General features: G+C 49.4%; 2 protein-coding genes across 2 annotated transcripts in view; one reads left to right on the top strand and one right to left on the bottom strand.

The window, feature by feature from the left end:
• Positions 1–5,289, top strand: part of Dnajc16 (DnaJ heat shock protein family (Hsp40) member C16) — a 31,702-nt gene extending 26,413 nt beyond the window's left edge. The window contains exons 14-15 of the mRNA XM_041652175.1: positions 792–962; positions 1,591–5,289. Of these exons, the coding sequence (XP_041508109.1) occupies positions 792–962; positions 1,591–1,966 (547 nt within the window). The 3' untranslated portion in view covers positions 1,967–5,289. The remainder of the gene's footprint in view (positions 1–791; positions 963–1,590) is intronic.
• Positions 5,290–5,563: 274 nt separating this feature from the next.
• Positions 5,564–18,388, bottom strand: Agmat (agmatinase). Its single transcript, XM_041652646.1, has 7 exons — positions 18,070–18,388; positions 15,675–15,877; positions 12,335–12,383; positions 10,730–10,925; positions 8,854–9,033; positions 6,563–6,647; positions 5,564–5,802 (listed from the first exon to the last, which is right to left on the bottom strand). The coding sequence occupies exons 1-7, from the start codon at positions 18,351–18,353 to the stop codon at positions 5,729–5,731; spliced, it is 1,071 nt and encodes a 356-aa protein (XP_041508580.1). The 5' UTR covers positions 18,354–18,388; the 3' UTR covers positions 5,564–5,728.
• Positions 18,389–23,682: the final 5,294 nt, after the last annotated feature.

Consider the following 23,682-nt stretch of genomic DNA (forward strand, 5'->3'; position numbering starts at 1 on the left):
TATTCTCGGGCATTTGGGTAGGGTGTGTTTAAGTTTGTACCCTTAGGGACCAGAAATATCAGATCCCCTGGAGCTGGAGTTCGAGACTGTTATGAAGCCTCTGGAAGAACAGTAGTGCACACTCGTAACCCCTGAGCAGTCTCTTTGGCCCTTTCCCAGACATCCCGAATAAGAGAAAAAGTCACTGCCGCCCATGGTTCACACATATAGATACAGGACTAACAGACTGAGTGCTGTGTGATTTCAGATTCACCATCCCAGCGTCTGTAATGGAAACAGGAAGAGATAGGAGACCTATCTGGCCCAAGGGAGGTGGTAAATGAGCCAGAAGCTAGGGGTAGCCTGTCCCCATGATTCATAACTGCTGATGTCCCCAGGAAAGAACCAATCTAAGTTAACAACAGACTGAGCATTTGTGGCCTCCTTCGCTCTGACATACAGCTGCCTTTGCGCCATTTGAAAAGTTCCATGAAAAGGGCTGCTGCGAGCCAGGCCACCTGTGGAGCAGGGCCACCCTGTGCAGCCTGTGCAGCCAGCAGGGCAGAGTCAGCGCCCACTAACCGGGAGGCATTGTGCTCCACTGGTCTTGTTTTGTTCAGGCTTATGGAGGAGTTTGAATGTTCGTTCTCAGCCCAGGCTGTCCTCGGACTCAGCACACAGTTGAGGCTTGCCTCTCATCCTGCCTCTTCTGCCTAGCCACTAGGACTGCAGCATGTGCTACCATGCCTGGCTTCCACTGGTTTCCACTCCCCCGCCCTGATAGTCTCTAACTCCTCTGTATTTCTCCACAGCAAGATTCCTAAAAAAGGCTTTGTAGAAGTAACTGAACTCACAGATGTGACATACACCAGCAACTTGGTACGCCTGAGGCCAGGCCACATGAATGTGGTCCTCATCCTGTCCAATTCCACCAAGACAAGCCTGCTGCAGAAATTTGCTTTAGAGGTCTACACATTCACCGGGTAAGCAGGGTGCGTGTGTGTGCACTCAATTGTGTGTTGTGTGGTTTGTGTATGGGATAAAAGATATTGGAAGACAGTCTCTCATTTCCCACTTGAGGGGCAGGATTTTATGTCCTTCCCAAGCCAGACATCTGCCATCATTGCGGACCTTCTTTTGACTTTTGTTTGTTTGGTTTTATTTATTTATTTTGATTTTTTGAGACAGGGTCTCTCTGCTAGCCGTGGCTGTCCGGGAACTGTAGACCAGGCTGGCCTCAAACTCACAGAGATCCGCCTGCCTCTGCCTCCCAAGTGCTGGGATTAAAGGTGTGTGCCACCATACCCGATTTGATCTGGTACTTTCTGTGTAGCCCTGGATGTTCTCAAACTCAGAACAATTCTTCTGCCTCTACCTTCCAAGTGCTAGGATTCTGGGCACACCACTCCACACACCTCTCCCCTCTCTCCATGTCTTCATGGTTCTGAACAGAGGAGTATGAGCACCCCACACACACCCCACCACTCCAGCTCCACAGAAATGCCAGCGCAAGCCTTTCCTGGCTGTTCAACCCTGTCGAGAGTTGAACACACCTCCCCCCCCGGTAGCCTGCAGCTAGCTCCCTTCCTGAACCCCGGTCTCTCTCCACAGGAGCAGCAGCCTCCACTTCTCCTTCCTCAGTCTGGACAAACACCGCGAGTGGCTGGAGTACTTGCTGGAGTTTGCTCAGGACGCAGCCCCGATCCCAAACCAGTATGACAAGCACTTCATGGAGCGGGACTACACTGGCTACGTGCTGGCCCTGAATGGCCACAAGAAGTATTTCTGCCTTTTCAAGCCCCTAAAGACAGTGGACGAGGAGACTGTGGGCTCTTGCGACCCTGACTCCTCCAGAGGGAAAACCCCCTGTGGCCTCGGGCCCAAGCCCCTCAAGGGCAAGCTAAGCAAGTTGTCCTTGTGGATGGAGCGCCTGATGGAAGGTTCCTTGCAAAGGTTTTACATCCCATCGTGGCCTGAGCTAGACTGAGACATGGACTCTTCAGGTTTTTAACGTGCCCCAGGAACAGGGCTTTTCAGGGGAGTCTAGGTTTTAGATTTCTCTTCTTGAGCAATGGCTAGAAGACCTTTTCTTTGTCACCTAGGAGTAAAACATGTCGCAGGTTTGATCCCTAGATGACACTCTTTCCTTTGGGTTTTCTCCTCCCGTATGAATGCCGCACTATTTAATAGACCGCTCATCCCCTCTTCTTTGCTGTCCCTGTAACATGCTCACACCACCCTGTCTTTAGGTTGGAGAAACCCAGGGCTTGACCTTGAGTCATGCCTGAACAAACCTCAGGATCCTCAAGAACCTGTCATGCAGGGTGGGTCACTATACCCCCAACCCCCTCCCCTGTAGGCTCCTAATTTGGCCCCTGCCATGCTTCTGCCAAGGCGACAGGCCACCACAGTTTCTAGGTCCTGCATCTTCAAAAGAGGCCTAGTTCTAAGCAATTTTAAATGTGACCGTCTTCTGGGAGCAAGCATTGAGAAGTATATTTTGGGGGTATCCCCCACAACAGTTGGCCAGTCAAACTTTGAAAGGAAAGGGCTGAGCAGTGGATGGGGGTGTAACATTTCCATTTGGTCTTCCCCACCAAGAGAAGGGAGGGTTGAACACTGACTGGAGTCGCATAGCCCTGTGGTCCTTCGTGAGCGTCCCTTGTTCCTCATCTCTGTCCCCTCTCTACACTCCCATGTAAGCCCCATCATAGCCAGGACAGAGTCTGCCTAGCCAGAAGCACTGTAATGACTGAGCCACTGACCTGTCTCCAGATGCCTTTCTGCCTCTGTGGATTTTAGAGTTTGGATACTAGGAGCCATAACCTGTGGTCTTATTCTCTGAGCGTAGATAAGCTGCTATAGAGCCAATAGATTTAAGATGACGCCAAGAGCCAGGTGCAGGAGCCTTCCTGCCTGACTCGCTCTCGAATGAAATGCCGGGCGTGTCTTCGTACCAAGGAACCTGACCTCTCTGACAATTGCATTTTGAACATTGTTGTCCCCAAAGTGCTGAATTTTCAAGTTGTCTCTTGTGACTGTGAGCTGAGACTTGTTCCAGATTCCTATCTGGCAGGCAGCTAGCTTCCTACTTCTGGCCTGCATTTTGGCATCTCGGCTTTATCGTTTCCTCCTTCCCTTATTGCTGCTTCCTGCTGCCAGATCAGATTCATCAAATACAGATTGCCTGGCTCCACGCACCTCAGGCTCAGGGCCGGATCATGTTCGCCCATTCAACATGCCCTCTGTGTTTAGGGCCAGACCACGGCCACACGTGGTGTGTTCTACTGTCAAGCAAGTGCCCTATTGCAAAGTGAAGGGCACAGATCAGGGACAGGACATTCACTCAGTTAGTATTCTCTAATCATATTTGCTTTGAACCAAGCACCTCGGATCCTGACTACTTTAAACACTGAGCTCCAGTGGTAAGTGATGAACTCTCTGAGCCCAGGACCCCTCTGTAGTTTTCAAAGAATCTTTAGCTTTATTAAAAAATAAAGAAATCACTGCCAGGCTTCATTCTTCCATCTGGCCCTCTAGAAGTACACGCTGACTCAATGCTGCTTCTCGTGCACTTGGCCCAGCTAGAAAGCATGAAGGAATCACTTGGCTCCTCAGTGCCCAGTCCTCAGAGTGTGTTTCTGGAGACTGGGGGTGAGCTGGGGTAGGACACGTGCCTAGCATGTGCAAGGCCTGAGTTCCATCCCTAGTATCACATACACAAACGTGTTTGGTTTGGATTTATTTTTTGGTTTTGTTCTGGTTTTTTTTTTCCTTTATTTTTATGGTGGGGCTCCTCTCGTGAGTATGTTGTAACTCATTCATAGATTTTTGTCTTTATATTTCTGGAACTGATAAAATTCCTTGATGTGTAATTTCTGAAAGCCAAAAAACTCCCCAGATATTTGTTCTTTTTCAAAACTGTACCAAGAAGATAAAGGTCCCTGCCATTGGGGGTGTTCCCAGCAAATTTGAGTCCGGAATGCCTGCAGATCTGATAGGGGTAGTGTCACCAAGGGTGTCATGGAGCTTTGGTTTGGTTGCTTGCTTGTTTTGAGACAGGGTCTCACTATGTAGCCCAGGCTGGCTTCCAACTCAAGGTCTTCCTGCCTCAGCCTCCCAAGTCCTGGGCTTACAGGCATGCAGCACAAGTCTGCCGTGGCAGATCCAAGCCTTCCTTCCTGAATGTTGTTTCCATTAATTGTTTATTTTTGTGTCAAATACGAGCTACTTTTATGCTCAGTCGAATGCCAAGGTTTCTTGTCCTTATGAATGTCATATCACAGGACCCAATTTCAGTGAGACATTGCTGTTTGAGGAGGTGGGCGTCTGCCCGAGACCGCCTGCAAATCATGTTCAGTAGATGGGGCATAGCAGCCTCCTTAGTCAGTCTCTGTGGAAGACTTCCTGCCACTCAGGGACAGCTGCCATTTGTCCACTCTAAAGAATTTGCTTGTTTTCAGATGGGTGAGTCTCCTCATTCACAGCCTTTTATGTAGTGCTAAGTCATTTGCAGCCACCACCATGTTTCCCTGGCGTTAAAATAAAATAAAATGGGTCTGACCCACTTGCTTCGCTTAGGCTAGGGATTGAAAGCAAGCACTCAGCTCTGTTTTGTTTTCAAAGTGGAATTCCATATTGGGGCTGGAATTCAGTGAGAAAGCGTTTGCCTAGCACATGTGAGCCCCTTGGTTTTGATTCCCAGTGATGAGGGAGGAAAGTCAGGCAGAATCCCCTAAATATTGTTGCAAGGAGCCAGGTGTGGTGGCACACACCTATAACGCCAGCACTCAGGAAGCAGAGGCAGGAGGATCCAGAGCTCAGGGTCATCCTTAACACGAACAGGTAAAACCAGCTTGAGCTGAGACCTTGTCCCAGCAAACAAGAGGTGGTAGGGTGGGGTGTGACACGGGCTAGAAGGCTCTGTAGTGCACCTGAGGCCCTGAGCACCACAAAGTAAGTAGACAAGCAAACAGCGGAATAAGGAGAGGATGGAGGTTTGTGTCCGCGCGTCTGGCATCACGCTTGGAAGCAGGCAACACGGCAGGCAGTGCCGACTCTGCCGTGGTGTCTGCTAGGAAAGATGGCTGCACCTGGGAGACAGCCTGAGAGGAAGGGGAATGTTTTGCACTTTTGATACTATTAAGAACAAATAACTTATTTGGCAAATCATGTCTTTTTATGTTTACGGTTTTATTTTTCAGTTTGTTTTTGGGTTTGTTTTTGTATTGTGAACAGGCACTAAAGCTAATGTTATTTTGTTTTAAGAATATTACAGATTGGAAACAAATAAACTATTTTGATGTGTGATGGCTCTGGGGCACCTCTGGAATTGCAAGATGATTTCATCGAGGACGCTCTGCTGCCTCTCAGGCACAGCAGGCTTGGGGATGGCTTGGGAAGAAAACTAAGGGTGGAAGGCTCATCGGTTGAGAGTGCTTACATTGCAGAGAACTTGGGTTCAGTTCCCAGCACCTACTAGTGGCTCACAGCTGCCTGTAACTCCGGTTCCAAAGGATCCTACACCCTCTTCTGAACTTCTCAGGCTCCTGCACACATGTGGTACACATACACTCAGGCACACTCAAAGTTAAATAAATGTTTTAATGTTAAAACGGAAAGAAACACAGGCTGTTTGGGTTGACCTTCTGAATTGTCCTTATTTGTAGCCAGTGGTGATACGTCACAGAAAACGTCCTTTAGTCCGCGCGCTGCTCGCAAGTCCTTGAGGCTTTGTCGTGACACAGACTCAGACAGTTGTCACTTTGGGGAGAGCACACAGCATCTCGAACAGTAGGTTAGCTGCTAGGAGGGCCGTGTTGCCTAGGAAGGAGGAAGAAATGCTCTGGAGACTGCTTGCCGCACTGAAGCCCAGTCTCCCGGACCCTAGCCTGCTTCTGAGCCATGGCTTCTGGGCGCTGGGTGCCTGTGAACAGGCCTTCCCCCCGCCAATCATCATTTGGAGCCAGTATGAGAATTCTGAGGGATGTCTATACTGGGGCAGGTGCTGCTCATAGCCCACCCTCGGGCCAGTAGGTCTGACTGGAAGCTTGCTTTGTTTTTGTTTCAGTTAGAATTAGAGGGATGATGCCTGCTTTGCCCAGGTGTCAGCTGTATCAACTCTACTTCCTGTAAAACATGCTTTGCAAATTCACTTCTCAAGGAAATATCAGCCGGACGGTGGTGGCACACGCCTTTAATCCCAGCACTCGGGAGGCAGAGGCAGGCAGATCTCTTGTGAGTTTGAGGCCAGCCTGGTCTACAAGAGCTAGTTCCAGGACAGGCTCCAAAACCACAGAGAAACCCTGTCTCAAAAAAAAAAAAAAAAAATCAAGGAAATATCAAAGGGAGATGTGACCGAGCCACCCTGTCACTAAACAGCAGGCTGTTGGCTTCCTCTCCACTAACAACACCTGGTACCTCCCAGGGGTTTTGTTTGGTTCATTAGCTCACGCTCCTTACATTTGCCTCTGGACACTGATTCTCCATAGGGTCCCTGAGGTAAACCTGGAGACCTAACTCACCAGATGAATCTGACTTAGACCAACAGCTGCCTGTAGATCACGCTTGTCTCCGCACTCACCTGAGAGGTCATACGGTGGGGAGACTTCCACAAGATCGCAGCCCACCACGTTCAGGCCTTGACAGCCCCGGATGATCTCCAAGGCCTGTCCACGGTGGAAGTGACAGTCATTGCCAATGCAAAGCAACCAACGGTGGCATAGATAGACAACCCTCCCCTGCCTGAGACACATGCTCGCTACAGCCACGCTGGTGGACCTCCCGGGGCACAGCTCACAACACACACAGTCCCTCTCAAGGGCCTCCTGGTGTGATGGTGGTGGAGTAAAACAAGCCAGGCAATGTCATGTTTCCAAACCCTTGAGACAAGCAGCCTACAGGAGACAGTCTGAGTGGGGGAAGGCTTCCTGTGGTACAGACGCTTCAAGGGACTGGCAGAAGAGATGACTAAACATTCTGGTTCAAGAGACTGGCAGAAGAGATGACTAAGCATTCTGGGCAGAGACACAGGCTAAGGCACAGGCACAAGAAAGGCACAAGCAGATGGATATTGCCCAAGGTGGCATTAGGAACCGGTACAAAGGCAGTTCCCTTGTCTAAAGTTTCCATCCTGAGTGCGAAAAGCTCCAGAAATGCTTCTGACCAGACAGGGAATGGCTGTGGGCGATGCAGTTGTGAGCATCCTCCTTTCTTAGAAGATGCAGATGCGTGCAATTCACTTAAACCTTGAACAACCTGCCGTTCATACCCTTGGCTCCAAGAACGGGGTAACGAACGGAAAGGTCCTGTTCCCTCCCTTGTCGATCTCAGCATAGCTCATCAGGCTTGACTCCAATATGCCCCAGCCACCCGGAGCCGGTCTCTGTGTGCATACTTGATTAATTTAGCCATAAGCAGCTTGGCACGTTGTGTTTTGGCGCTTGGAATAACATATAGAGCTTTGTTCGCACTAAGCCTGTGTGCCGCTACCGAGCTACGCCACCAGCCCCAAAGTTCAGTGTTCTTGAGGGGACACTACAAAATGATCCCCATGAATTGACGGACTAGAGGCAGAAAGAATAATAAAGGCTTCTCAGAGCTCTCAGGATGGTCCCATAGCTTAGGGGTAGAGCACTTGCTTAGCATGGGTGAGGCCTGGGTTTAGTCCCTAGCTACAAAACAAGAAGTTAGAAAGTCACAGACAAGCAGTGCCTGTCCACTGAGTACCCAGAACTACAACCAGCCCTGAGAACATACTCGGGCCTGCCAACCTCATGATCTGTGAAATGAGGTTATGGTCCACAGATTTCACGCTCAAGAACCACACAGTCCAGTTTTGGTTTTTTAATCTCTTAATGTTTTAAGTAAATTTACAGTTTTGTGTTGGGCACTGTCCACAGCTATCCTCAGCCAAATTGGGCATGCAGGCCCTAGGCCATAGGTTGTATGCATCCAGGTGCTGTGTCTTTAAAATCCTGCCCTAGTGGTGTGAGCCCTTAGTTCAGCAGTCAGAAGTCAAGTTAGAGGCCTGCCTGGGCTATATAATTCAAGGCAAGACTGAACCCCGCAGCCTTGGGTGAGTTAGCCGGGGCAATGCTGGAGAGCTTACCCAGGTGGTGAGGATGCAGGAGAGCAGGCAGGCTGACCAACTCAGCTACCACCCAGGTCCCAATCCAGGGCGGTGAGTTGGCCCACCGCAACATCCACCCTATCTATGAACTGCAGGAGCATGTCAAGGGGCCAGTCCTGCAGATCTGAAGCTGCAGGACTTCTGCAATACAGGGCAGCGATGAGATCATCCAAGAGGAGTGGCAGAGACGGTCCAGTATTGACAGTGTAGCAGGAGCTGGAGGGCTCGACCCAGACCAGTGATTCATCGCAGTGAACATTTGCAAGTTAAGATGCGTGGGCTAAAGAATGTGCTGTGTGACTCACTGGGACACATTGCAGCTTCCATGAGATTTTTGGTGGCAGGAGGGGTTGTAAGGGCAGAGGGCAGATGTGATGACAGGGAGATGAGAGGAGTTGGGTTGGGGTACATGGTGTGAAACTGACAAAGAATCACTAAAAAGTTAAAAATAAAACACACCCTCTAGGGCTGGGAGGGTGGCTCAAGTGGTTAAGAGTGCTGTTGCCTTGCGGAGAATCCAAGTTTGGTACCCAACACCAACATTAGGTGGCTTACAACTACCTGTAAATCCAGCTGGAGGAGGATCTAATGTTCTTTCTTTCTGACCCCTGGGAATCTGCACACACGCACGCACGCACGCACGCACGCACGCGCGCGCACACACACAAAGGCATGGACAAGGGGGCAGGCATATACATAAAAAGAATACCCACCCTGGTAATCCACTGAGCAAACCCACTTACCTGACTAGGGGTGAGCCCAGCAATTTCCGGTGTCCCTGTTCCCGGGGCATAGGCAGGATCCAAGGCATCTATGCCAAAGCTGATATAAAGAGGCTTGTCTGCCATCTGTTGCCTGATCTCTGCCATCAGGGGAACCAATGACTTCATCCAGCAGTCTTCAGCCAGGACCACACGAAAGCCCTGAGGAGGGGCGAGCCAAAAAGCTGATATCCCAGCTGACCCCATGCTCAGCTTCTCACACACATATATCACATCTGACCTCAATTTCTAGGAGGGGAACCACGGTCCCCGCTCTACTGATGAAGTTAGGGAGCCAGGTCAGAGCTGACCTGAGTGTCAGGATCAGGAAAGAGCTTCGCTAAAACCAAGCCTGAGACACTTGGTCACTAAAGACTCTAGGGCAGTGGTTCTCAACCTTCCTGTGACCTTTAATACAGTTCCTCATGTTGTGGTGACCCTCAACCATAACTTTTTTCATTGCTACTTCATAACTGTGATTTTGCTACTATTATGAATTGTAATGTAAATATCTGATATGTGACCGCTGTGAAAAGGTTGTTTGAAAGGAGTCACGATCCACAGATTGAGAATCACTGTTCTAGATGCTTGTGTCCAGAACCTTGGTCTTGACACACCCTAAAATCAAGGGATTAGACAGTTGAAACAGCTCAGTTTGGGTAAAAGCCCTTGCTACCAAGTCTAATGACCTGAACTCAAACCCCAAGACCCACACAACAGAAGGGAACCCTCTCCACAATTTGTCCTCTGACCTCCACACTCCCGGCGTGGCACTCACACGCACACATACAATTAAATAAATGTAATTAAGAGTAATGTAAAATGTCTGGGCACGGTGACATATGCCTTTAATTCCAGCACTTGGGAGGCAGAGGCAGGCAGATCTCTGTGCATTCGAGGCCAACCTGGTCTACAAAGAAATCCTAGTGCTCAAAGGCAGAGGCAGGCGGATCTCTGTAAATTCAAAGGTAGCCTGGTCTACAGAGCGAGTTTCAAGACAACCAGGGCTACATCGTGAGATCCTGTCTCAAAAAAAGGGGGGGGGACTGGGGTGTTTGAGTGGGAGCCTTGCACTATGTTCAGATCAAAGCCTTCTGTCTGCAGGGTGTTAGAATAAACACTAAGAAGGGGTGTCTCATCTAGACTCAGGTTCACAACCCCATGTCTTCTAAGCCAGCAGCCTCCAGGGGTTTTAACTTCCTACTTCATTCTGCTGGGCAGCAACAGGCCACTTCTGCCTCATCAATGTCTCTCTGAGCCAGGCACAGTGGCTCACATCTGTAATTACAATAGCTCAGGAGGCTGAGGCAGTAGGATCACCGTGAGTTGCAAGCCAGCCTAAGCTACAGAATAAGACCCTGTATCAAAACAAAAGCAGAAATCAAGTCTCACGACTCTTGCCACGTGACTCGATGCCAACTCAGTCTTTCCTCTTTCCTTGCTTTATTGGGGGTGGAGGAGCAACACAAGCTTGCCCATGTCCTGGTGCGAGTGTGGAGGTTGGAGGTCAAAGCACGTGCTTCAGGAGTTGCTTCTCTCCTTCCACCATCTGGGTCCCAGGGATTCAGACTCAGGCCATCAGACTTAGGGGCAAGCGACTTTACCTGATGAGCTGTCATGCCAGCCCGTATTTGTTTCTGTCCTCAGAGGAGGTCTCGCAAAGCCCAGGCTTGCCGGGAACACAGTGGGGAGCTGAGGACAATGTTGGATTCTTGATCCTTGAAGATTGGGATCACGGGCCTGTGCGGCCACATCTAGCCCCAGCCCCACTTCCTGAACTCGGGTCAAGCCGCTGTGGAATCCCTCTTTGACAATGGAGAAGACACTTTGGGGTAAGAAAGAACACCCAGTCCATCACCTGGCTCCGACTGTATCGGTAGGGGTCCAAGGTCACGGAAGAGCCCCGGATGCCGATCTGCACCACCCGCTTACAGTCCAGCAGTCCCTCGTCCACGCTCCGGCGGAAAACTGTCCGATGATGGACCTTCTCCCCCAGAGTTTTGTCGGTTGTGTTGGTGTGGGCACCCACATGCACTAGACCCACAGGGCCATGCCTGATGGCAAAACAGCAGCTCAGAGGTCAAGGGTCCTGGCATCAGTTACCTGTCTTGCATCTCTTTTCTGGGTTCAGCTCACTTAGTGCCTTGAGGAAACCAGGTGGAAGCAGATATGACTGACTGGCCTGCCACTCAGAATTTCAGAGAGGACAGTGGCACAGGATGGAACTCAGCGAAGGCTGAACCAGAGCCACCTTTTCTCCGGCTAAGGCTCCAACAGGATGTTCAGACCCTGCTCCTCTCCATCAGCTCTGCCAGACACCCCAAATGAACACAGTTCACACAAGTGGGATGCTAGGGCAGCTTGAGATGAGACAGACCCCACTCACCCCCAGTCAGGATGCTACCCACGAGCCTTCCCACCCCAGTCAGGATGCTACTACCCACATGTCTTCCCACCCTACCCTAGTCAGGTTGCTACCCACGTGCCTTCCCACTCCAGTCAGGATGCTACTATCCACATGCCTTCCCACCCCAGTCGGAATGCTACCCATTAGCCCTCCCACCCCAGTCGGGATGCTACCCATGTGCCTTCTCACCCCAGTTGAGCTGCTACCCACGTGCCTTCCTGTTGGGATAATCTTTTGCACACTGTGTGAAGATGTGTCTCTTTCTGTCCTTCCTCGCCTGCTTAAGGCACCTTCTGATTGGTTTAATAAAGAACTGAATGGCCAATATTTAGGTAGGAGAGGATAGGCGGGACTTCCAGGAAGGGACAGGAACTCTAGTAAGGAATCTGAGGCTGGAGATTCACCAGTCAGATGTGGAGGAAGTACGTATGGTACTGAGGAGAGGTAACGAGCCACGCGGAAGAATGTAGATAAATATAAACAGGTTAATTTAAGTTTGAAGAGCTAGTTTGATACAAGCCTAAGCTAAGCTTTCATACTTAATGAGAAATCTCCAGGAGCTGGTGATGCAGTTACACCTTCCCACCCCCAAACAAATTCTGAAGCTCCCACCCACCACTTCCGCCCTTCTCGCTTCTTCCAACTGAATCAGTCAAAACTAACCGGATATGCATAGACTTGCATCTACTGAAAAATCTAGTTTTTGTTGTCCAAGCAAGGAGAGGGCCTATGAGGGGGGGGGGGATGCGTGGGGAACAGTACCCCTTGTCAATATTTGTATTTGGATAGCAAGGCAAAACAAACAGAAGGTGGCTGGGGTTGTGTATCTCACTAGGGATTCATTTTCCACATCAGGGGCCAACTGAAAATGCAGAGTGTATGTACACAGCAGATCTAGGTCAAGGGAAAGGGCTTGATGACTGACAGACACACGTGGAGTCCAGCCTTAGTCCATAGAAACAACCCAGTGGGGAATTTCCAGTCACCCCTGCATCTGAGCCCCGAGCGATCACATGGTGCCACCTAATAGCCGTTGCATCTTAGCTCCCGACTTACTTTTTTGCCACCGCTTGCAGTATGGGATAGGTGATTGTGTGGTCTCCACCTGCAGAGAGAAAACAGCCCACACCTACGCATGCCACAGTCCCGAAGTCACTCAACACTACCACCCTTTCGGGTGCGCTGTAGAACTGCATCCACAGCTAAATGGCCATGGGTGTCATTAGAAGGAAAACGTCTTCCCCTGCCGTTTAAAGGCAGAAACTGGAGCTGGAAGATGACTCCGTGGCTGAGAGCACCTGACGCTCATCACTCATCTCAGGCAGCTTACAGACCTAGAACTGCAGCCCCAGGGTACCCCTTGCTCTGGCCTTCACCGACACCCGTACTCCCTGGCACACACCCACACTCAGACACATAACCGATTGCATAAATCAAAGCTTATGAGTTGTTCAGACCCACAGACCTCCCTGTGACGGTGTGAATGGCCTTCGCCTGTACTGTCCGAGATGGTAGCCGAGGAGTCGAAAATCCTGTTTCTATTGGCTTTAACGCGCGCATGCATGTGTGTGTGTGTGTATGTGTGTGCGTGCGTGCTATGTATGACGGATGACCTGTGGGTGGAGATCAGAGAACAACTTGGAAGAGTCAGTTCCCTCCTACAGTAATGGTCCAGGGGTCAAATTGTGGTCATCAGGCATACGTGGCAAGGACTTCCACACCCTGAGCCATCTCTAGGGCTGAAATATTTTAATTTTTAATGACGAGCCGGGCGATGGTGGCGCACGCCTTTTATCCCAGCACTTGGGAGGCAGAGGCAGGCGGATCTCTGTGAGTTCAAGACCAGCCTGGTCTACAAGAGCTAGTAGTTCCAGGACACACTCCAAAACCACAGAGAAACCCTGTCTCGAAAAACCAAAAAAAAAAAAAATTTTAATGACGATTTATTTTTATTTTTTATGTGTTTGTTTTGCTTCCGTGTATATGTCTCTGCATCATGTTCATGCCTTGTGCCCTCAGAAGTCAGAAGAGGGTGTCAGATCCTCTGGGACTGGAGTCACAGACAGTTGTGAGCTGCCTTGTATGGGTGCTGGGACTTGAATCCGAGTCCTCCGCCAGACCAGCCAGTGCTCTTGAGCCCTCTCTCCAGCTCCTAGTTCTCACTCATTAATTTTCGCACTGGGGATTGAACTCAGGGCCCCACACGTGCTAGGCAAGTGCTCTGCCACACTAATCTCACCTTTTTTTAAGAAATAATTTTGAGGGCTGGAGAGATGGCTCAGTGGTTAAGAGCATTGCCTGCTCTTCCAAAGGTCCCGAGTTCAATTCCCGGCAACCACATGGTGGCTCACAACCATCTGTAATAGGGTCTGGTGCCCTCTTCTGGCCTGTAGACAGACTGTTGTATACATAATAAATAAATAAATATTAAAAAAATATTAAAAAAAAAGAAATAATTTTGAGGGCTGGCTGACAATGGGTGCTGGGAACTGAACTCAGGTCCTCTGGAAGAGCATTAGCTTTTAACCACAGAGCTGTCTCTGCAGACTCAGACAGAAACTGTCTGGTTGTCTTCATCTCCCTGTAACCTGCCCTTCCAGCACATTCTCCTCCTCTCTTAGTGTTTTCTTTTTTTTCTTTTTTTCTTTTTTTCTTTTTTTTTTTATCTTACCACGTTTAGTGTCAGGTCCAAAGGAAACTCCACTTCCCCAAATTCTGGGGGTTAGACAAAAGCTAGCCTTCCTCAAGAACTTGTGAAACTGGTTCCCCTCTACCAAAAGGATCCATTTTCCTTATCACTGGCAGAGGGGACACATGGCTATCAGTGGTGCCTATTAGCACACCAACGCGCCCGTGCTGGTCTCCAGACTCCCTCAGTAGCAGATACCTGTCACACATCTCAGCCTCCGCGCTGGCAAACCGGCTCTTCTCAGCTCTCCTCACCTGATCCCCATCCCAGGCCTCTCCCGCTCGCTCATTAGCTTCCCTCCACCCAGCTCCCTATTCTCCCTATTCCCTCTCTTTGTTTTCCTCTCTGGATCTCTCTCTTTCTCTCTCTCCCTCTTTTCCGTTTCCCTCCTCCCCTTTTCTCTGCAGGCCTCATTTTATCTCTGCTGGACTCCTCCCAATGCCTCTGGCTGTCCTCTCTTATCTACAATAAAAACCCTTTCCCTTAATCTTCTGTGTAGCAGCCACGCCACCAGTTTATATGTCCAGTGTTGCCTGTACATATTTAGGTATGGAAAAATGGTGTCCTTTGCTGGTGCTGTCTTATTTATTTATTTTGAATCTTGTGACTGGGTCTCACTAAGTTGTCCAGGCTAGATTTGAACTCATTCTGCAGTCCAGACTGGTTTTGAACCTGTGGTTCCCCCTGCCTTAGTCTCAGGAGTAGCTAAGATCACAGGCTATCCTATTGAGCGGTTCACATCTACGGCAAGGATTAGTATTGACAGCTATTGATAGTAACAATAGCAGAGTTTTACAGAAGTTTCAAATAGTAGAAGCCCAATAATGAGCTGGCTAACTGCACAGCCCACCCACAGTGCAGTGAGATCATTATTGTCACGCTCCCTGTTGACAGATGAAGCCAAGCACCTAGCAGCACAGCCCATGAAGCAGCTGCAAGCTGGTGGGCTGAGATGTCAAACACTAGCATCCCTACTGCTGTCAAATCCGGTAACTAGGCTGTCCCAAATTGGCAAAAATAAATGGGGACCAAAAAAAAAAAAAAACAACAAAAAACACTCATGTTGTTTCAATTCATGAACCAAAGAAGTAGAATCAAGCAGTGGACCACTGCCCTATTGAAGCAAACCCTAACCAGCTCAGATATAAAGATGGCTCAGAGGGTAAAGGCGACTGCTGCCAAGCCTGATGACCTGTGTTCGATCCCCCGGATCCACACAGTGAAAGGCGAGAACAGACTCCCCAAAGTTGGATTCTTACCTGTATGTGCATACTGTGATCATGTACACAGACACACACTAAATAAATGTAAGGAAAAAGAAAAAACCTGTAACGCCAACACCAATTCTCCTAGTCAAACTGGGGCTTGAAGCGAAAGCAGGGTCACCATCCTACTTTATTGATCTTGGCTGTTGGTTGTTTTTTCTAATGCCCCAGGGCAAACGCCCCACTGGCCTTGCCTAGCTAACCACTCTTTTCCCCCCCCAGAGACAGGGTCTTGCTCTGGTAGCTTTCATGCCAGTTCTCCCAAAATATTAAATATCCTCTCCCCTAGGATTAGAACGAGTGAATTTGAATGCTCACTTTCCTTCTTCGTCCGTCTTTATAGTAGCTTCTCCTTGAAGAACAGCTGCTCACGGGCCTATATTGAATAGCCACCCTCCCCAGATTACCACGAAGCTACAGGTCCCTTGCTAGCAGCCATTACCCAAGGTCAGAGGAATGCAGCCAGCTGCTACGACGTTCTGATAGACCTCTTGAATTAGCCGGCAGCTGTCCTGGAGGTTGTAAAGATTGACATTCACATTGCCTAGATCTGCAACCCTGAGGGACTGGAAAGGGAGGGCTCCTGTGCTGGGGTTGACAGCCCCCAGCATCGCCGATTCCTCTCGGATGCGACGGGGTCCAAATCTAGAGAAGAAGAATCATTGACAGTCAGCTGCCGCCGCAGAGCGCTGACCCCTGCTCACTACGCCTAAAAGGTGCTTCTGTCTCCTGACTTTTGAGACAGGCGACGCTGTGCTGTGGGATAGAGTCTGTCACCACTGGCAACCGGGAGCACCTCTTCCCTGAACCTGAACCAAGTAAAAGTATGTCTGGATGTTAGCAGACATCACTGGGTATAAAAAAGAGCAGATGAGGGAGGGGGACTTGATCGGGGGAGGGGGAGGGAAATGGGAAGCGGTTGCCGGGAGGAGGCAGAAATCCTTAATAAATAAATAAATTAAAAAAAAAATAAAAAAGACCCCACTGACAGCCATTAATCTATATATGTTTGGAGGAGTTTTTTGGCATGTTTTTTTTTTCTCCGTTGTTTGTTTGACAGGGTCTTGCTATGTTACCCAAGCTGGCACAAAGCTCACTGTGTAGCCCAAGATTGCCTCAAACTCTCAATCCTCCTGCCTCAGCCTCTTGAGTGCTGGGAGTACCAGTATGTGTGTATGTCTACCATGGCAGATGAACAGAATTTATGATCATATTAAGTTTATCAGTTTTGTTCTGCTGTAACACAGTATCTGAGGTTGATTTAGCTGTTTGTTTGTTTTAGTACAAAGATGGCTCAGTCAGGAAAGCACTTATCATATAAGTGGAAGGACCCAGGCTTGATTCCCAGAACCCACAAATACCTGCAAGGTGTGGTGGCACCCACTTGAAAACCCAGCACTGGGGATCAGGACAGGAGGATCAGAAGGGGCTTCCTGGCTACCAGTCTAGCTTGGCCACCAGTCTAGCCCACTCAGTGAGCTCAGGATCAGTGAGAGACCCTGTCTTGAACAAGGTGGACCGTGACACCAAAGATGACTCAGTGGGCTGTTCTCCAGCCTCCACCCACACACATGCACATGAGCACATGCATGAACTAACTGTTATTTAAGGAGCTGCAGAAATGACTCATGAGTCAGGAGCCCTGGCTGCTCTTGCAGAAGACCTGGGTTTGGTTTCTGGCATCCACATGGCAACTCACAACTGTCCTTAACTCCAGTTCTTGGGGGACCCAACACTGTCCCCTTCTGGCTGTTTAGCACCAGGCAGAGATGTGGTAATACACATTCCCGCCGACATGAACGTGTGTACACATCAAATAAAAATAAGTATTTTTAAACGTTAAGGACCAACATGTGACGCACACTCCACTTTGTTCTTTGCCTGTTTTGTCTTTTCATTGCTGGGGATCAATCCAGGGACCTCAAAAGCTGAGTGAGAGCTTTGTTACTCCGCCACACCCCTTCATCCCTAGACTCAAGAGCCCACCCACCACCAATTTATTATACAGCATTAGACAATTAACCTGAGTTTCTCTTTCCTGATCCTTAAAATAATGATGCTGTTATTTATTCCACACATGATTGTAAGAATTAGACGAGGTCAGCCGGGCGGTAGTGGCACACACCTTTTATCCCAGCACTCGGGAGGCAGAGGCAGGCGGATCTCTGGGAGTTCGAGACCAGCCTGGTCTACAAGAGCTAGTTCCAGGACAGGCTCCAAAACCACAGAGAAACCCTGTCTTGAAAAACCAAAAAAAAAAAAAAAAAGAAAAGAAAAAAAAAAAAAGAATTAGACGAGGTCAACTTTGCAAAGAATCCTGGGTTCATTGACATTTAATAAATGACCGCTTTTAAAATTCAGATGGATACAGTCAGATGTACTGAGCTGAACAGAAACTGTTGATGCTTGCTGATTAAGAAAACAGTCTTTATGTCTCTTTGACTTTGATAGCTAGGGGTTTGGGGAAGAGACAACCAATTCCATTCTCAAATCAGTGGCCCCTGGAATGGAATTAGGGTATGCACACCTACCATCCCAGCAAGGCTGGGGTTTTAGAAACTCCTGGCTTGCTAAACAGCACCCACTGGCCTTTCTGAGCTGCCTGGCTTCTTAAGATTACAGGAGTACACAGAAGCCTCTCTTGACCACTGATGACCCTGGATATCAGAACTGACCTTCCAATCCTGTGTTAAGCCCTTGGCATTGCTTACGGAAGAAGGGAGCCGCCCTCCCTGACTCCAAAATGACCTGGGTGAAAAGATGCAAGCCCACGTGCCTTCTACACTCCTGCCTACTGGACCCAACCACGTGTCCCCAGCCGTGCGCACCTGCCTTACCTTGCCCCGGGCCGGTTGGAAGTCCCCGTGTCCAGAGGCACACCGATGAAGGCGGCATCCAGCCCTTCGGGGGACGACCGCAAGGGCAGGCGCATCATAGAGCAGATGCCCACCAGCTGCACCAGTGACTCGGCACTGGAGGGCTGGTGATGTGAAGCACCTGAAACATCTGAAGCCTGGCGGGTCCCGGGGCGTCCAGGAGAGAGGAACCCCACAGAGGGACGCCACGTGACCACCCCAGACCCCAGGACCCGGGCACAACTGGAGGTAAGCAGTCGCAGCATGCTGCCATCTAGGAGCCCAACCCGGCCAGTGTGCCAGGCCCCAGTTGCAGGGCTCAAAGGTCAGGGACGCTCTGGGATCAATGGGACGGGGAGGGCCCCAGAGCCCAAGCGATTCTCCACCTGCCCCACTCCGGACTTCAGCCCCTGTATGGATTGGTCTATGAGCCAGGCTGGGACTTCCCCATTCATGCCCACCTGCCCCACCCCAGGTTTGTCATGCAGGGAGCCCCCCCTCACACCTGGCCTTTGACTCTCTCTCCTATTCAGAGTAATTTTGTTTTGCTTTGTCTATTGTTACTGTGTTGTTTGTTAACAAATGGTCTCACTCTGCAGCCGAGGCTAGTCTGAAACTTGTGTATCTAAGTTGTATCTTAGCACTAAAGAGTGCTAAGATAAAATGCTTAACCAAAGTAAAGTTGTGTTGTTATTGTTTGTTGGTTTTTATTATTATTTATTTATTTTACAAACCAATCCCAGTAGGCATTCACTAGTTTACTAAGTGGTGTATGCCTCTTCATCTTAAACTGCACCACAGAGCCATCCTGCCCCGCCACCTTCAAATTAATATGGTTGTTGTTCTCGGTCTTGACTCCTTCCTTGGGTTTCCCATCGGCCATGGCGAGCGCCAGAGTCTCCTCAGTTGCCGTTTGACAAAAGAGGCACCAGGTCAGCCCTGAAGGAGACACAGGCAGCTCCAGGAGCGGCAGAAGGAGGCCACAGCTGCTGACAAGGTGGTGCGCCCCCCGCCCCACCCCTGGCACTGCCCCCATAACTTTTTTGTTTGTTTGTTTTTTGTTTTTTTCTGAGACAGGGTTTCTCTATGGCTTTGGAGCCTGTCCTGGAACTAGCTCTGTAGACCAGGCTGGTCTCGAACTCACAGAAATCCGCCTGCCTCTGCCTCCCAAGTGCTGGGATTAAAGGCGTGCGCCACCATCGCCCGGCTCCCCCATAACTTTTTTTTTTAATATTTATTTATTTATTTATTATGTATACAATATTCTGTCTGTATGCCTGAAGGCCAGAAGAGGGCGCCAGACCTCTTTACAGATGGTTGTGAGCCACCATGTGGTTGCTGGGAATTGAACTCAGGACCTTTGGAAGAGCAGGCAATGCTCTTAACCACTGAGTCATCTCTCCAGCCCCCCCCCCATAACTTTTTTATGGATAGTGGGGGCAGAACATTTGCATTATATCTGCAAACACTTCAGTTGCACTCTGAGTAAAGAAAATAATATAAAATAAAAATGTATTACAGCGCACGCCTTTAATCCCAGCACTTGGAAGGCAGAGGCAGGCGGATCTCTGTGAGCTCGAGACCAGCCTGGTCTACAAGACCTAGTTCCAGGACAGGCTCCAAAACCACAGAGAAACCCTGTCTCGAAAAAACAAAAAAAAAAATGCATTACAGTATATATGATGGTATTAGGATGATGATATTGGCATTTAATCCAAGAACTCAGGAGGCAGAGGCAGGAGGGTCTCTGTGAGTTTGGAGTCAGTCTGATTTACATGGGGACTACCGGGCTAGCAAGAGCCACATAGTGACATCCTGTTAAAGCAATCAAAGAAAAAAATCCCACACAACTTTTAAATGAATTACAAAGAATTTAGTGTTGAGTTGTAAAGGCACAGCACCAGCAATCCTGCTAACGTGCTGTCCTCTCCTTAGTTCTAAGGAAAGAAAGACCAGCAAGATGACCCCGTTGGTAAAGGCATCAGCTGACTAGCCTAATAAACTGAGTTCGATCCCTGCCACCCAGAACAGAGCTGACTCCTGAGAGCTATTCTCTGACCTCCTCAGGAACACTGTGGCACACGTGCACGCGCATACAAAAATAAATGTTAGCAATCAAAAGCCACAAGCAGAGATGCGAAATGTGAGCCACTTGGTGGTTTTTGGTGCATTCTCCTGTGATCGAGATTGAATGAGAAAGAAGTGTGACTTGGCGCACAGCCTCCCTGCAAAGGGCACACATGACATGATACTCTAGGATGCACCCCGGGGCACAGGACGAAGTTCTCTGAGGTCAGTGATGAGTGTTCAATATTAGAAGAGGCTTCAAGGCCCGTCCGGCTACTTTCCAGAACAAATGCAACAGTTTGTTCCTCTCAACACCCAGAGTTTCTTTTTTTTCTTTTCTTTTTTTTTTTTTTTTTTTGGTTTTTCGAGACAGGGTTTCTCTGTGGTTTTGGAGACTGTCCTGGAACTAGCTCTTGTAGACCAGGCTGGCCTCGAACACCCAGAGATCCGCCTGCCTCTGCCTCCCAAGTGCTGGGATTAAAGGCGTGCGCCACCACCGCCCGGTTTCAACACCCAGTTTCTAACGTGCTTCTTTTCACCGCTTGTCTCACGGCTGGTTTCCTTTACCAGCTTGTAAATGTTTAATGGGTGCCCACTGCATCAGGCACTGGGTGCGCATGCCTGGGGAACGCTCCCTCCTTGTGCTTGAAAGGGTGGCCTTCTGAATGCATGCTCTGAGTTTCTCTGCCTCGCCACTTCCGTCAAGATGATCCCTTGTCAAGAGTGATGCTTTTCTTCTGCAGATGGACGACAGTTCCTCATGAGGAAGTCTTTCCAATCTGATGTCCTGCCCTGTCACCTCCACAAGGAGGCACCAGCTTAGCGGGCTGTCACCTCAGAGGCCAAGTGAAAGTAGAAAGTGGACTGAGGCCCATGTGGAACAAGAGTCCTGGTCCCAGCTAGGACCCTGGTACAACTGTTCAGAGTGCTCACTGCCCTTGTGGAGGACCCGAGTTTGGCTCCCAGCTCCCAGTTCCAGGCAATCAGATGCCTCTTCTGCCTCCTCAGACACCGCCCCCCACACACATGATAAAAATAAAGAGTTTAGAGATGACTCAGTTAAAAGAGCTTGCTGCTCTTCCAGCACCCAGGCTCAGTCCTCAGCACCCACACAGTGGCTCACAACCAACTATAACTTTATCTCCAGGTATCTGACACCCTCTTTGGGCCTCCACCAGCACTAAGAATGTACAAAGTGCACTTGTGCGCAGGCAGGCAAAATCTTCATATGCATAAAAATAAATTACAAACAAACTTAAACCAGGCAGTGGTGGCACGGTGGCACGCGCCTTTAATCCCAGCACTTGGGGGGCAGAGGCAGGCGGATCTTTGTGAGTTCAAGGTCAGCCTGGTCTACAAGGGCTAGTTCCAGGACAGGCTCCAAAACCACAGAGAAACCCTGTCTCGAAAAAGCAAAAAATAAATAAATAAATAAATAAAATAAAAATAAAAAAAAAAGAAGTCTACTTCAAGGTTTCTTGTCAGCATTTAAAACAAACAAAAATAACTCTTCCCCCGCCCCCCCCCAAAAGATGAGAATGTGTAGTCAGAAAGCAGCTGGTGGGGGTAACAGGCACCCACACTGGCCAGAGGTTCTGGTCAGAGCAGCTCTGACAGCCGATCCTATTCTGTGTTCCCCGTGTCTGTCCATATCCAGCTGCAGAGCCATTTTGGGCAGAGTTCAAGCTAACTGTGGATGAATGTCTCAGTAGCACAAGGGCAGGGTAATGTCGTACATATTTAATGTCTGAGACGCACAGACACACTGGCCAGGGCCAGTGGCCATCAGCACATACCAAGTGGACATCAGCCTGGAAGGAAAATGTGTTTAAATCAGAGTTCCAAAATAAAGAAAATAACATTTTCTTCGAATCTGCGGCTTTCTTTCACCATCGTCCCCAGGTTTGCTTTGGTGGACTGTTAAATCGAAGAAACTGAACCTTTCCCACCCTCCTGCTGTTGGGATGGCACATGACACTCTTCCAGGGACCCATACACGGAGCCTCGTGTAGTTTTCTTTATGGACCAGGACATAAAGGTGGGGAAGGCACTGTCCCAGCAAACTCCAGGCCCCAGTACAGGACAGGCTTCATGTTCTCGGCCGGCCTCCAAGGGCTGCTTTGAACCTTGTTCAGACCACGTAAGAAATGTTCTGTGAGTGAGTGAATGATTGGACAGATCTGGAGCTCTCGGGGTGGTGCTTGCTTTAGGGAAACAAACATCCCGGAGAGTCTGAGTGTGAGGAAACACCAGTGTGGTTCAGGTACCAGTACAGACCCTCACCTGTCCCAGGATGGGGGTTCTCTAGGACTCAGCACTTCCAACTTGTCTCTGCTTGGGGAAGTTAAGACACGATGGCGTGGCAGTGCCAGCAAGATGAGCAGCTTGGGACACGATGCTCTTCTCACGGGGCTGTTATAATCCAACTCCTCTGGACTTCAACCCTTTTGTTTTGCTTTGCTTTTTTTTCTACTTAGACCAGGCTGGTTTCCAACTCCTAATCCTCCTGCATCAGTTTCTTCCATGTTCCAATGACAGGCATATAGTGCCATACCAGGCTAATGCCTTTTGTGGGGAGGTGGGGGGATTGAGACAAGATTTCCCTGTGTCGTCCTAGCTGTCCATGAACTGGTTCTGTAGATCAGGCTGGCCTTGAACTCAGAGATCTGCCTGCCTCTGCCTCCCAAGTTCTGGGATTAAAGGTCTATGCCACCATACCTAGCTCTCAACAACATTTTTAAAACCATGTTTGGCGTACTAGTCCTCTTTCTGCCACTATAACAAAGCAGCATAGCACAAATCCGGGTCTGGTGGCTTGTTCCTACAAAGGCAGCATTTGAGAGATAACTAGGGGAAGATCCAAAGTTCAAGGTAAGCCTGGGCTACAGAATTTGGGGGTAACCTGGGATACGTGAGACCTCAAGAGGGAGGAGAAGGAGGAAGACACAAAGAGGAAGAACAGGAGGGAGTTGCTTATTTGATACAGTTTTGGAGTCTGAAGGTCCAAAATTGGACCACACTATCAGGTAGTCTCTTGAAGAAGGCTTCGTGATGGAAGCATCCAATGGCAGGCAGCATATGGGAGGGGTCAAATGGGAAGCCAGAAGGGAGAGTGAGGAAGGGCAGGCAGGCTCCTTTTCTAACATCTTACTCTCCTGGGAGCGAACCAGCATGCCGTGAGGAGGAGTCTGATCTCTTCATGGACGATACCCCCAAAATGACAATCAAATCCCATTAGACCCGTGCCTCTCAGAAAGCCACAGAGCCACATGAGCCTTTCGGGGACAAAGCACATCCAACCAAAGCATCATGAATACGCTTTATTGTCGGATAAAGACAAACATTGATCGTATTTGAGAAAGCATGAAAAGGAAGGCAAAGGTGATAGGGCTAGGTGACAGCTGGTGTAGCAGCAGGGGACAGCGATTGGCTCAGATCGGTACAGGGGTGGCTGGCAGGTGGGGAATTTCCAGGAGGAACTGTCACAGGCTGTTCTAGTTTCACGCTGTTGCGTGGATGAAACACTCT

Source organism: Microtus oregoni, unplaced genomic scaffold (assembly GCF_018167655.1).
Source record: "Microtus oregoni isolate MIOR12 unplaced genomic scaffold, Mior012 000005F_ref0000423, whole genome shotgun sequence".
Taxonomy (NCBI): Eukaryota; Metazoa; Chordata; class Mammalia; order Rodentia; family Cricetidae; genus Microtus; species Microtus oregoni.

Excerpts from the sequence above, each read along its gene's own strand:
- Agmat (XM_041652646.1), bottom strand. The coding sequence starts at position 18,353 with ATGCTGCGACTGCTTACCTCCAGTTGTGCCCGGGTCCTGGGGTCTGGG. Across the intron at positions 10,926-12,334 it reads CTGCAAGCGGTGGCAAAAAA|GCATGGCCCTGTGGGTCTAG; the intron begins GTAAGTCGGGAG and ends TTTTGCCATCAG. Across the intron at positions 6,648-8,853 it reads CTGGGCTCACCCCTAGTCAG|GCCTTGGAGATCATCCGGGG; the intron begins GTAAGTGGGTTT and ends CACCGTGGACAG.